This window comes from Mus caroli, chromosome 6 (assembly GCF_900094665.2).
Source record: "Mus caroli chromosome 6, CAROLI_EIJ_v1.1, whole genome shotgun sequence".
Lineage (NCBI taxonomy): Eukaryota > Metazoa > Chordata > Mammalia > Rodentia > Muridae > Mus > Mus caroli.
This window is the reverse complement of record NC_034575.1, coordinates 37,986,221-37,998,723: the sequence shown is the minus strand read 5'-3', so window position 1 is coordinate 37,998,723 and position 12,503 is coordinate 37,986,221. Positions and strand designations below refer to the sequence as shown.

At 45.1% G+C, this 12,503-nt stretch overlaps 1 protein-coding gene across 1 annotated transcript; it reads left to right on the top strand.

Moving 5' to 3' along the window:
- The first annotated feature begins 1,085 nt into the window (after window positions 1-1,085).
- Nobox (NOBOX oogenesis homeobox) lies at window positions 1,086-6,997 on the top strand. Its single transcript, XM_021165767.1, has 9 exons — window positions 1,086-1,144; window positions 2,986-3,276; window positions 3,376-3,480; window positions 3,833-3,939; window positions 4,245-4,351; window positions 4,605-4,690; window positions 4,920-5,151; window positions 5,484-5,788; window positions 6,406-6,997. The coding sequence occupies exons 1-9, from the start codon at window positions 1,108-1,110 to the stop codon at window positions 6,714-6,716; spliced, it is 1,581 nt and encodes a 526-aa protein (XP_021021426.1). The 5' UTR covers window positions 1,086-1,107; the 3' UTR covers window positions 6,717-6,997.
- Window positions 6,998-12,503: the final 5,506 nt, after the last annotated feature.

Sequence of the window (12,503 nt, the reverse complement as noted above, 5' to 3'; positions counted from 1 at the left end):
GTCGTTGGGGGGGGGCATGGCTCATGCCATCATCCCAAGACTATGGGGTCAAGGGATACCTTTCAGGAGTTGGTTCGCTCCAACATTTCACTGGGGGCTAAACCCAGGTTTGTAAAAACAAGCGCTTTTTTTTCCCCACTGAGCCATCTTACTGGCCCTTAGTTAATTTAGAGCTTTATGTTGCAGAAATAACTAAGACTCCTACTCCTGTCAGAAGTCTCTCAAAGATGATCTTTAGACACAGGGAAATGTCTCGGTAGCTGGTTGTTTAATATGGCAGGAAAAATGCCTGGTGTCCAGAGACTTGGAAGTAACTAAAATCAAAACACGTGAGCCCTGGTTAGAAGCGGCTCTTCCTCCCCCAGCTTGCCGCAGCTGTTTCAATCTGGCCAACATTCACATTCCTCACCCCCTCCCACTCCGGTGGTAAGAAGAAGTAAGAATTGTATAATTTTGCTATCTTTTTTCCTAACAGAAATAAACATTCCATGAACCAGGAGTCTCTCTTATCCTGGTTCAATATCCAAAAAGCTGATATTCAATGGACAAGCCTGATAAGAAAACCTGGACTCGCTTGAACCTCGTCTATACTTGCAAACTTGTGCGGGGTCCGAGAGGTTTAATCTCCAGGCCTGGGGTACTTTCAACTCCATTCCTGTCTTTACCCCTGGATCTGTATGTTAAGGCTATTCAAGTCAGTTAGGACTTTGAGGCACAAGAATCCTTGAAGCAAGCAGTAGCTAGGACAGGCTCGTATTCAAGGGTCAAGAGGGGAGCCACGACCATGTCCATTCACTGCGTGCTAGGATGTGGGTTAGCCTGGGAGCCTCCCTTCCATTGCTGTTCTGCTCCTGCCCCGACTTTGGGGAGGTGTCTTTGACCAGTATTTGGTACCCTTGGCTCACAGGGAACTGCAGGATGGCTCTCCCAGCCCCCACCCCAGGTGTGCGGTGCCTCGCCCTGGGGGTGGAGTTGGGGGGCGCCAGCTCCGGCGGCTGCGGCTGTGCTGCGTGGCCTGTGCAGACTCCACACACCTGGCCACCCCACGGACTTCATTAAAGCCGCGCCTGTGGTACCAGGGCGAGCTCAGGAGAGGGAGCCTGGGCCATGGAACCTACGGAGAAGCTCTGCAAGAAAATGCAGGGTGAGCACCCGTTGGGGATTGGCCTTAGTGAGGAGGGTTTGCTGAGCCTGTGAGGGCTGCTGCTCACTGGTCCAGCCTCGAGAGCGTGTTTAAGTCTGTGGGTAATGGGAAAGGGAGGTCACCTAACCACATCCTTCTCTTGAGGGATCATCTCAGGTGTGCTGGGGATAAAGTGCCGCTCTAATCTAGCTTCTCCCACTCTTTGCCCTTTTCACTACGGTACATTAGTGGAATAAGGTCCGTGTTTGTGGAGTGCCTACTCCGTACCATGCTTATTACTGTGCTACATGTTAATCACTGTTATGAAACTGTTTGTTTGTTTGTTTTGTTTTTGGTTTTCGAGACAGGGTTTCTCTGTATAGCCCTGGCTGTCCTGGAACTCACTTTGTAGACCAGGCTGGCCTCGAACTCAGAAATCTGCCTGCCTCTGCCTACCAAGTGCTGGGATTAAAGGTGTTTGTCCCAGCGACCCTCGACACCATTACTGCCTTCACCCTCTGGTTGCACCCCGCCTCCACCTCTCTAACAGGGTTCTATGGTGTATATAGAATCATCTGAAAAAGGCTCCTGGGCCAGGACTTGCCCCCAGCTTTATCTATTATTAGAAAGTTTTTTTTAGGGGTATAGTCAAAGGCTCCGGTTACCGTTTACTTACACAGTTTCTGTTTTCGTTGGAAATGATAGCAACTCTCTGAGGTGAATTTTCTTTTGTGATAAGTACTTGAAGTAAGTAGGAGAAGCGTTTGGATTCCAGAAGGTGGCTGAGGGTAGACTGAGCCCGTGGACCGAATCCCTGTGTGATCTTGGGTTGATTATTTAGCAAGCCTACTTGCATTTCTTCACCTAGGGGGAAGTACATGGGGGTGGGAGGGAGGTCAAATGGATTCTGTGCTCCTGTTAGGATCCACAGCAAGCCCATCTCTAAGGGTTACTTCAGCGTCAGGGAGGGTGAGCTTCGCAGCTGGTTGAAGGGGTTTTTCCCTCCAGATGAGGACTTCCTCACCTGCAGAAGAGTGGGACTGGGCGGAAGGAAGGAGAGGAGGGAGGAACCAGAACACATGTGGATTGAGGGCTAGGAGGGGGAAAGGACTGGGGAAGGTAAAGGCCCCATCATTCATTCCTGTGATTTCCCCCACCCCGTGGCCTCCGCGGGTGGTGCCTGTGCTCTGGAAGATCCAGGGCCCTGCTTTATCTCCTCTGCAACCCACAGTGCCTTGCTTCCCTTCTGAAACCAGGGCTAGTCTGAGGAAAGCCAGGATGGCAGTCTGCCTGTTTCTCTCTTCCTATTCACCCCTCCCCAATGGTTATCTATTAGAAATATCAAACAGATGCTTGTCGCCTAAGCTTGCACCTCTGATGTCTGGGGAAATTTGAGAAAATGTATACCCAGCTTTCCATTGTTCTCACATTAAGACTCCGGCAGAGGTGCAGTCGTGGTTTACATTTGGATTATTTAATCCAGTGATTTTCACCTTGTGGATCATGACCCCTTTGGAGGTGTCAAATGACCCTTTCCCAAGGATGGCCTGAGGCTACAGGATATTTACATAATGACACATGACAGTAGCAAAATTACAGTTACAAAGTAGAAACAAAAACACTTATGACTGGGGGGTCACCACAACATGAGGAACTGTACTAAAGGGTCAGAGCATTGGTAAAGTTGAGAACCACTTATTTAACTCATCCTTCCAACTGCCCAGGTAAGAAGGTGAGCCTGGCATTCAGGCCTCATTTGGTAGACAGGCAAAGGAATTTTTGGGTTCTAACAACATAGCAGCTACAGGGAGGAAGGGGTTCTGCCACCTAGCGCTGAAGCCAGTGGCTGCTGCTCTCCACAGACCAGGAAGCTGGTGACAAGCCCAGGACTGCTGCACTGGAGACAGAGGGACCACTGCAGGATTCTTCCCCACCCATCCAAGATGATCAAGACAAGCAGTCCTCACTCCCCAGGTCTAGCTTGGGAAAGAGGCCACTGTCGAACACCTCTGGGGAGTTAATGGATGCTGACACCTGCAGAGTGCACAAAGCCCCCACACCAGATGCATGTAGTCCCCAATCCGAGGAAGAAGGTTCTTCTCTCCCACAGAGAAAGGCAGAATTGGTGAAGCCATCCATTTCTGCAGTCCCTGGTAAGCCCAGAAAGCTGCTTGCCACAGGTTTGGCATTAACAGCTTTCATTGATGTCGCTCAATTGGGTGCTATTCACAAACCTATGCTTTCTGAGTCAGGCCAAGCCGCCAGTTCCCTCAACTCTCGTGAAGGGGACCTGAAGAAAGAATCCCTGGAAGTGACCTGTCAATTTCGGAAAAAGACCCGAACCCTGTACCGCTCAGGTTAGTTGTCTAAGGTGGAGGGAAGAGTATAATCTATGCAAACAGTATGGCCCAAGGAGATGTTGGAGGGTGCAGTCAGTCACTTTGCCCTGAATGTTTCTCTTTGTCCATGGCAATGTCAATACTTCTGACCCCTGAAGGGAAGACCAGGCAGGGTATCTTGTCTTAGACCAGGATAGAAGATTCAGAAATTTATATATCACATTATGCATGAGAGAAGGCCTGGCTCTTGGGTTGGGGCCAAGGGCCTTATCTGCTGAGGGTACACAAAGAGCATCTCCTTTCTCCTCTCCTGCTATGGTGGCTGGCCTCTTCCATTACGTCTCTCTTTTTTTTTTTTTTTTTTTTTCAGACCAGCTGGAAGAACTGGAGCGGATATTCCAGGAAGACCACTATCCTGACAGTGACAAACGCCATGAGATTTCCCAGATGGTGGGGGTAACCCCCCAACGAATCATGGTAAAAGGGACTGGATAATTGGTCAGAAGAGTAATCTGGAAGCTGCTGGTTAGAACTCTCTAGGAGAGGCCATGTGCTCAGCCTCAGCTGAGATAGAGGCTGAAGTTAGTCTCAGATGCAAGGGTGTCCCAAGTGTTCCAAGGGCCACAGCTTTAACCAATTAAAAGAGAAAGATACCACAGAGATCTTTTTATACTTCTGAGCTAAGAGGTAGCTGAAACCCAGGAAAGTGTCCTCCACAATCATGCTTAAGCCTTTGTCTCTGCCAGCATTCTCAAGTTGAGGTGCCCTTCCTCTATTCCTAGGTGTGGTTTCAGAACCGCAGGGCAAAGTGGAGAAAAGTGGAGAAACTGAACGAGAAGGAAACTAAGAATGGTCCTACAGCCCCCAGTGCTGACAGCAGCCAGCACAGGTGAGAATGGCCTCTGGTTGTTGGGTGTCCACACCAAGCAGAAGTGGAGTCAGCATGAGAGACCTGGGGTCTTGAAGGAGAATGTTGTGTATGGGGAGTAAGAGCTAGGGATGTTGACTAATTCTTTAAGGGATCTGGGCTGGGCTGGAGACAAGGAGTTGCTGGTGCCTTGTAAGTGGTCCTTTCCTTGCACGCAATCTCAGTTCTACATTTAATAGCCACAAGATACAGTCTTCCTTCTTTCTGCCTCCAGATCTGCTCCTGAGCTCCTAGACCCTATGCCTACAGACCTAGAACCTGGCCCCGTTCCTCCAGAGAACATTCTGGATGTCTTTCCTGGTGAACTCCTACTTTCAGAAAGGTTTTGGGGAGTTGGGGTGGGGATGAAAGCTAAGAAGACAGTTGAAACAGAAGGGCTTCACTCCGTAGAGGTGTCAGTGACCACAGCACTCCAGGGTTTTGTACCAGTGAGCCCTGGGCATTGATTGCACGGTCTGTCATTCAGCAATGACACAGCTGTCTCCCCATCTTCTTATGCTGAGTGCCTCTCTTTGTCATATTTTCCTAGAGCCCCCCATGCTGCTGACTTCTGAACAGACTCTGACCCCCTTTCAGCATAATGAGGGTGCTGAGAGGGTGGCAGTGACTCCACCACTCCTCAGTCCCCCACCTATTCGAAGGGCCAACCTTCCTCTTCCTCTGGGTCCTGTTCAAACTCCTCAAGTACTGCCTCCAATGAGGGACGTTCCTGGCAGTGACAGCATATACAAGGACAAGGCCTATGTGTCCTGGGGCACTAGGTATGGGACCTGAGTTCATTTGTAACCTTGGAGAGAAGAAAGGAATAGTGGTGTGGAAAGGAAAGGGCTGAAATGGGTCAGAAAGTGGCTTATGTGAAGGGGAATGAAACCTTATGTGGGTTTGAGGAGGAGTGATCAAGCATTTTATAGCAATAGAAGAGAAGCAGGGGCAGCAGTGAACAGGGGGTGGGAAGAGGAAGAGACAGATGTGCTGCCCAAGATTTGATGTTGCCACAGAGATGGAGAAAGGAGTTATAAGAGAATGGTCTCTTAACTATGGTGGGAATGAAGTCACTGTTACATCTCATTAAATAGTCCTCTGTCCTCCATAGTATCGCCTCACCACCCACCTACTCAAATTTGGAAGACCTGGGGCCTCAGGACTACCAAGCAAGCAGCCAGTTGGGTTCATTCCAGCTCTCCCAGGCTCCACATCCACCCCTTTTCCCATCCCTTCAGTCACAGTTTCCTTATCTGCCCCCCTTCCCTTACCCCATCCCAAGCTCGATGCCATTTCTACCACCAGAAGACTCTCTGTTTTCATTTCCTTTTGGCTTCAGTGGAGACTCATCACAGGATTATTGCCCAGGACCCCCACCAGGTCAGATCTTGCTGCAGCCACCTGCTGAAAACATGGGTGAGTTTGGGCTAGAGGGCAAAATAACCTCCTTTTGTTTAAAGGAGAGAAAGGACAGACTATGTCCTCATCTGGAGGAAAGAATGAAGCAGTGTGGATGATGAGCAAACCTCTCACTTGCCCCTGATCGTAGCTATCCTGAAACTTCTGTTGGCCTGGCATTGGAACCCTAGTTTCATATTGCTGGAGGGATATGGTGACCACTAGACATAGTGGACAAAAGGACTTGGCACAGAATTGGTAGCAGCTAATTATGCCAAACTACATGGACTTCTGAAACCCCAAAGCCCTCTATCTCATGCATGAAAGAGTTCTATAGGGAGAAATAAAAGAGATTTCCAGGTGGTTCCTGGTCTCCTTGGTGCCTCTATAAGCCAGCACTTGGCCTTGACCTGTGATCTGTGAAGTCATAGTTGCTAAACCACACAGTATCTGGAATTCAGGAACCTTTCTGATCCTGGAGGGGAGGGGAGGCTAGTGTTAATGTTTTATTCAGGCTTCCACTAGGAACCTAAGCCATGGTCCCAAGGAAATAAAAAGAGACTCTTCCAGTTTATTCAGTGATGTTTGATATTCTTAATTCTGTCCAATAATTCCCATGTCCTTTGATTCCACAGGTACAGGACCCTGGAGTGGCCATTGCTTGCCAGAACCTCCCTTCCCTCGTCCACACTACCCACAGGCTCTGGGACACCCCCTAGGGGCAGAGGGTTACTTTCCTAACCTATTACCAACTCCATATGCTCTGACTATGAGTAAGCAGTCTTCATTAGGCCTCAATGGGCTTCTTGAAGGCACTAGAGTAGACACAGGGTCCTCACTAAGCAAAATGTCAGATGAGCAGACTTCCTCTTCCCTTGAGCAGCCCGCACTAGAGGAGGTCAGAGACAAAAGTAAGAATAGCCATGCCCCTGGAGCTAAAGAGTAAAGAGAAGGAAGGCCTTATTGGAGGCCTGGGAAGGGGGAAGAATAACCCTGAAAGATATGAGAGACTATGGACTAGCCTGCTATGGTGGTCCAAGGTCTTTCCAGCCTGGGCTTAGAGAAGGAAGAGAGCTGCCATCACATTTCCCCCTTTACCCCTTAGTAATTCAAAAGAATAGAATGGTCATGTTAACTCTAAACGTTACATGTGGTATTACTGCCATCCTAGGTAGTGTATGCAATAAATAAAACAGTAACTATTGGGTGTTTGGTTTTGTGAATGAAGAGCTGTGTTGCTGCTTCCTTGGCTTCCTTACTGTGCTAGTTAGATTACACAAGTACAGGAATCTAACCCTACTGGGAGGTCCCCACTGGGCATTCCTATGTGCAGCCTGGCATTTTCTGGGTCCAGTTCTCCATTAAGGGAGGTTTGGGGCACCTTTACCTTCAGTCCTACCCCTAAAATAAGTCTATTTTTAAACTCAGAACTGAAAGAGAGTCTGGACCACTCTTTCAAGTTTTGGCCTTGTAGGGATAGTGGCACAAGAGAAATGTGAGTGGTATGGGAGCTACTGAATGTCAACTATCACTGTGAATTTCAACTTATCCCCCCCTTTTTTGTGAAGGGTGAGGATAAGGAAGAAGTGAGGTATAATGGGTATCTAAAACAGTATGGCAAGTAGGCTGGTTAGGATGATGTCATAGTACCTCTCATCTCTAATAGACATCTCTCTGAGTTGGGATGAAGGATCCAAGGATCTTTCTGTCTTTGTCACCATAGCTGGGAAAGGAGCCAAAATACCTGAGTAGGTACGTACGTGGAAAGAATATCTATGCTAAAATGACTATAGTTTCTTTCTTAACCTTGGGACTGAAAATTCCCAGCCTTTATTTATGGCTACTATTTGGGGTTGGGGACTAATCTAGGCAGTTATGGTGGTTATTTTAAGATATAGGCAGAAGAGAAATAATATCTAGATGGTGGGTCAAGAGCTCAGGAATGACTGGGTAGAGCATGAGGTCATGCCCACATGATCATGCCCACCTTCCAGTCTGGTAAAGCCTAAATAGCTTCCTTCTCTCTATGGTTGTTAGCCAACCTGGAGAAATGACAAATTCCACAACAAAGGAAGAAATGGTAGACCCTTCTGGTTCTGTATATAAATCCCTACTTTATTATACGGATAGGATGGTGGGTATACAGTTAGTTTGAGAAGGTAAAAGGTAGTAGAGATGCCAGACAGATGGATCCAAATGGGTGAAAAAGGAAAGAAGAAACAGTAGTAAATTACGAAACATGGACTGAGTGATAAATTTCATTCTGGGACTGTGCTCTTCTATTCTCACATTTTATCAAAGAGGAAAATTAAAGCCCAGACACTGAAGTAAAGAGAACCCAAGGTCCAAGGTAAGGAAGAGTAGGTGATGAGGAGAACCAGGAGACAACACTTGGGAGGGGCATGGAGAGTTCATGTGAAAGGAAGTCAAAACTGAAAATAGGCAGAGAAAGCTGGGTTCCCGGCATGAAAAGGGAGAGGGAATGGAGAAAGTTCAAAAGAGTTCGGAGGATCCGTATTCTCACATAGAAGAAGGCTTTGAAGACTTGAAAATGAGTTAGGGAAGATGAGTGCAAATTTGCCATTCAACGGGTGCAAAATCCACCAGAGAAACACACATGGTGGAGAGAAATGAAACGAGGAGTTAACTTGTATGTGGTAGGAAAGTTTTTACAGAGAGTAAAATGAATATGAGGGAAGTATGTAAGTAAATCCTGGTTAAGTGAGTAGATACAAAAGGGCATGTAAGAAAGAGGGAGATAAGGAACTCAGAGCAGGTGAGAGGGCATCAAGATAATGACGGTCAAGAGCAGTGGGGGAAAGGTAACAGAAGAGGGGCATCTGGCCATAAGGAGCAAAGTGAGATCTGTATGGAGATGAATGGTCACTGTCAAATTTACAATGTGGGAGGCAGGTGGATCTAATAAGAGGAGAGGAGAGCTCTGGCTGTAGTAGCTCGGAGAGTGTGCCCCTGAAATACTGCATTTTTAGTGGAAAAGTCCCCGTGACTTGAATGATATTCAGAGATGGCCGAGACATCTGAAGAGTCAATACTATTGCAGTATAAGTAAGGGGAAGAGGAGACAGAAGAGCTAGCTGTCAAGGAGCCAGTGCTGTGCATTAGCATATGACCAGGCATTTGTCTACATCAGTGGCAGATTTGTAATAGGCTAGGGGTAGGGACACTTCAGTGATTCTGTTAAGATCATCTGTATTTGCTATCCTTCAGTATTGGGTTGCTATTGGATTAAAACAGAAAGCTTTTAGGAAGGTATCAGACTCAGGAAGCACAGGAAAAATTTTAGTCTTGTTTCTTTTTTTTTTCCTGCCAAGAGTTTTGACCCATGATTCAATCTCCCTGTAAGCAAAAAATTATATTTAGCATCCAACTTTGGTAAACTACATATAATACTTTCTAAATTAGGATTTGCTATGAATATTGGATAAATATTTCTCCAGAGAAACTCACTCTCATAATAAATTATTTACATATCTATCAAAATAGTTCTTGGTTTAGTGGCTATAAGAACCAACAAGGGGCACTGTTTGGAAGTGGACATATCTTTGTTACAAAATATCCTTCTTTATTGATCTTTGAGGCAACTTTTCAAATTCATGGCGTAAGCATCCATAGATTCAATCATCAGCAGTTTAAATATATTTGGAAGATAACGGTGTATATACTAAGTGTGTGTAAATATTTTCCTTGTCATTTAGGATAACTTTTTACATAGAATTTTCATTGTTTGGAGCATTATAAATCTAGAGATGAGACAACAAATACGGGAAAACATGTATAGGTTGTGTGCAGACACTGTGCCACTGCAGCCAAGGGACCTGTACATCTGCAGACTTTTGCCTCCAGGGGAATCCTAGAATTAATCCTATATCAATACTGATGGGAAAATGTACAGGGGTCTACAGATTAAGTTAAAAACCCAGTGTAGTGTTGTTATTACCATCTCCTTGCCACCCAATAGTCATAGCATCACTAGCAGTGTCTTTAACTTGGGGACTCAAATGTATTCCCTGCAATATTGATGACTTTCATTATGTGCACGAGTGAGCCTTTTAAAGGAAAGAGTTGGAAAATCCTCTTCCTTTACATTCTGTCACAAAAGACCCTTGAAATGAGCAACCTTGAAACATAAATGAGAGAAGACTTTTTCTTTTTTTTTCATCAGACATCAGTTTTTTTCAAAACTTAGACATTTTAGATATAATTTAGTTAGCACTCTGGGTATTTTCCCATAGCTTAGACCTAGATTGGGATCCAACCTCTTGATTAGAAAAATACACACACACACAGACACACACACACACAGATATGTGTGTGTGTACATATATGTGTAAATTTTAAACACTGAAATATGAGCTTCTAGATGTATCCTTACATGCAAATCTTAGACAAACTATTAGGCAATCTAAGTATACATATGTTTATTAAAAGTAAACTTAGGTATTGGGAATGAGAAATGAAAGATGGCCTGAAGGAAGAAACAGAGGAGCCAGGCCTAGAACCTAGAAACTGAAGAAACTTCCTTGGCTATCAAGCCTGGGCTCCTACCACACCAGATATACTCCTACCACCATCAGTGGCTCTACAATATTCCAACAGTCTGGGTCTTTGTAGGCTCTATTCAACAAAGGTTTTGAACAGATTTCCTTTCAAGTTCTTGACTCTGAGAGGAAACAAAATCTAGTTTCACTGGATAGAGTAGAGTTGTCCCATAATATATGTATTTCCCACCATGTGGTTGCTGGGAATTGAACTCAGGACCTCTGGAAGAGGAGTCAGTGCTCTTAACCACTGAACCATCTCTATAGCCCCTAGAGTACAGTTTTGTTTTCTATGTTTTGCAAGTGAGGCACCACAGGAATAAACTAACTCTGTGAGCACTGGGGAGTGTGTGACATCCTCAAAAGCTCTGCATTCTGCAGGCATGCTGGAACCACTTTGCTCAGCCCTAGCAGGGCTTGGGCTCCAGGTCCCTTGTCTCTTGCCAGGTGAATGTGAGCTACTAACATTCCTCTGAGTAATGATGGTGATGTCAGGTCTGGACCTTACCTCTGCTAATGGGGCCAGGGGTGCTTATTGAAGACTATCTAACAGGATCTCTGCTAATGGTTTTTCTAGTGAAAACCATTAGTGTGGTGTTTTGTTTAGCCCTAGAGCACATTTATATTCTTGACCACTACAGCCTCCAGGATATTTTAATAAAAGATGCTTTGAGTCCAGTTCACTGCTAATTTGTACTTGGAGAAATAACAGCTTAAATCTAAATACATTGGGATTTATATCACCCATTCAGCTTTGTTTGGTTAGTTTTAACTCTTTATGATCTTGTAAAGATGTTTTGAAATTCTCACAGAATATCATCTGGCTTATAGATTTTATCCTATTTGAAAATTGGGTCAGTATATTTAGGATATTTATATTTCAACCATTGCTAAATTAATAAGCAGGATCATAGGGATATGTAAGATATTTTGACATTCCCTTGGAAAATAATCTATTAATGGCAATAGAGAGTTAAGCTAGCCATGAATCCTCAACTGTGCTATCATCCAAAGCTGTCCTTTGCTATCTTCTACAATAACATTTTTTAGAAGAATACTTTTAGTGACCCAATAAAATCAACATATTTTCTGTAGTGCAACCAGACAAGTTATTTTTCTTGTCAACCTAACTACATAACAAATGCTGTATACTTAGGGGACACCTACTGTCTTGTATGCCTCATAAGAACATTGTAGTGGTTTGAATGGCTCCCACAGGTTCATATGAATGAAGTACATTCTGAGTTTGTATTACCTCATTTAACAGAATACTTTCTAGTTCTATTCATTTTCTCTGGAAGTTTCAGTTTTGTTTCACACATGAAACAACTTCCATTATATATAGACACCATGTTTTCATTTTCCATTCTCCGTCAACAGAGATCCATGTCCTTGCTGTGAACAATGCAGCCATAAGCATGGATGTGCAGGTGTCTCTATGGTAATACTCAGAATCTTTTGGAGATGTGTGGAAAGTGGTATAGTTGAGTTTTAGGGTAGTTCCATTTATTTTGTGTTTTTTTAAAAGTTCCATACTGACTTCCATAATGGCTGCACTAGGTTCCACCCCCACCAGTAGCACACAGAGATTTGTCTTTCCACACATCCTTATATTTGTTGTTATTTGATTTCTTGGTTTGGAATGGTTTTTAAAAACTTCAGAAATCTTTTATAGAAGTCTATAATTGTAAACCCCCCCCCCCCCCAGCTCAGGTTTCTCTGTTAGCAAGAAGAGAGCATTGGGGTGGAGCCTGCCACCCTATCGTTCTGCCCCTCCCACTGCTGGAGCCTGCTGCCTTGCTGTTCCGGAGCCAAACACGTGGTCACCTGCAACTGTACTCAAGGATGATGCCCCACCCACCTTCTCTTCCAGATTCCAAGATGCCTTTCCAGACTAGAACCCAGACATGTGAGCCGCTGGCCGGCCGCAACATATAATAACTTTATTTTCATGAAAATCAGCTCTATAGAAATTAGTATCTATGGCTCTATTAGGTCACAGGGACTCTCTCCTGTCTGTACTAGAATAGCGATGGTTTTATTGAACCCAGCTCTGATGCCAGGTTTGGGCTCAAAGGTTGTTTTTTATTCATTTTACTTTTCATAAGCCAGTAGTTCTCAACCTTCCTAATGCCACAGCCCTAAAGTATGCCCACATTATGCTGACCCCAACC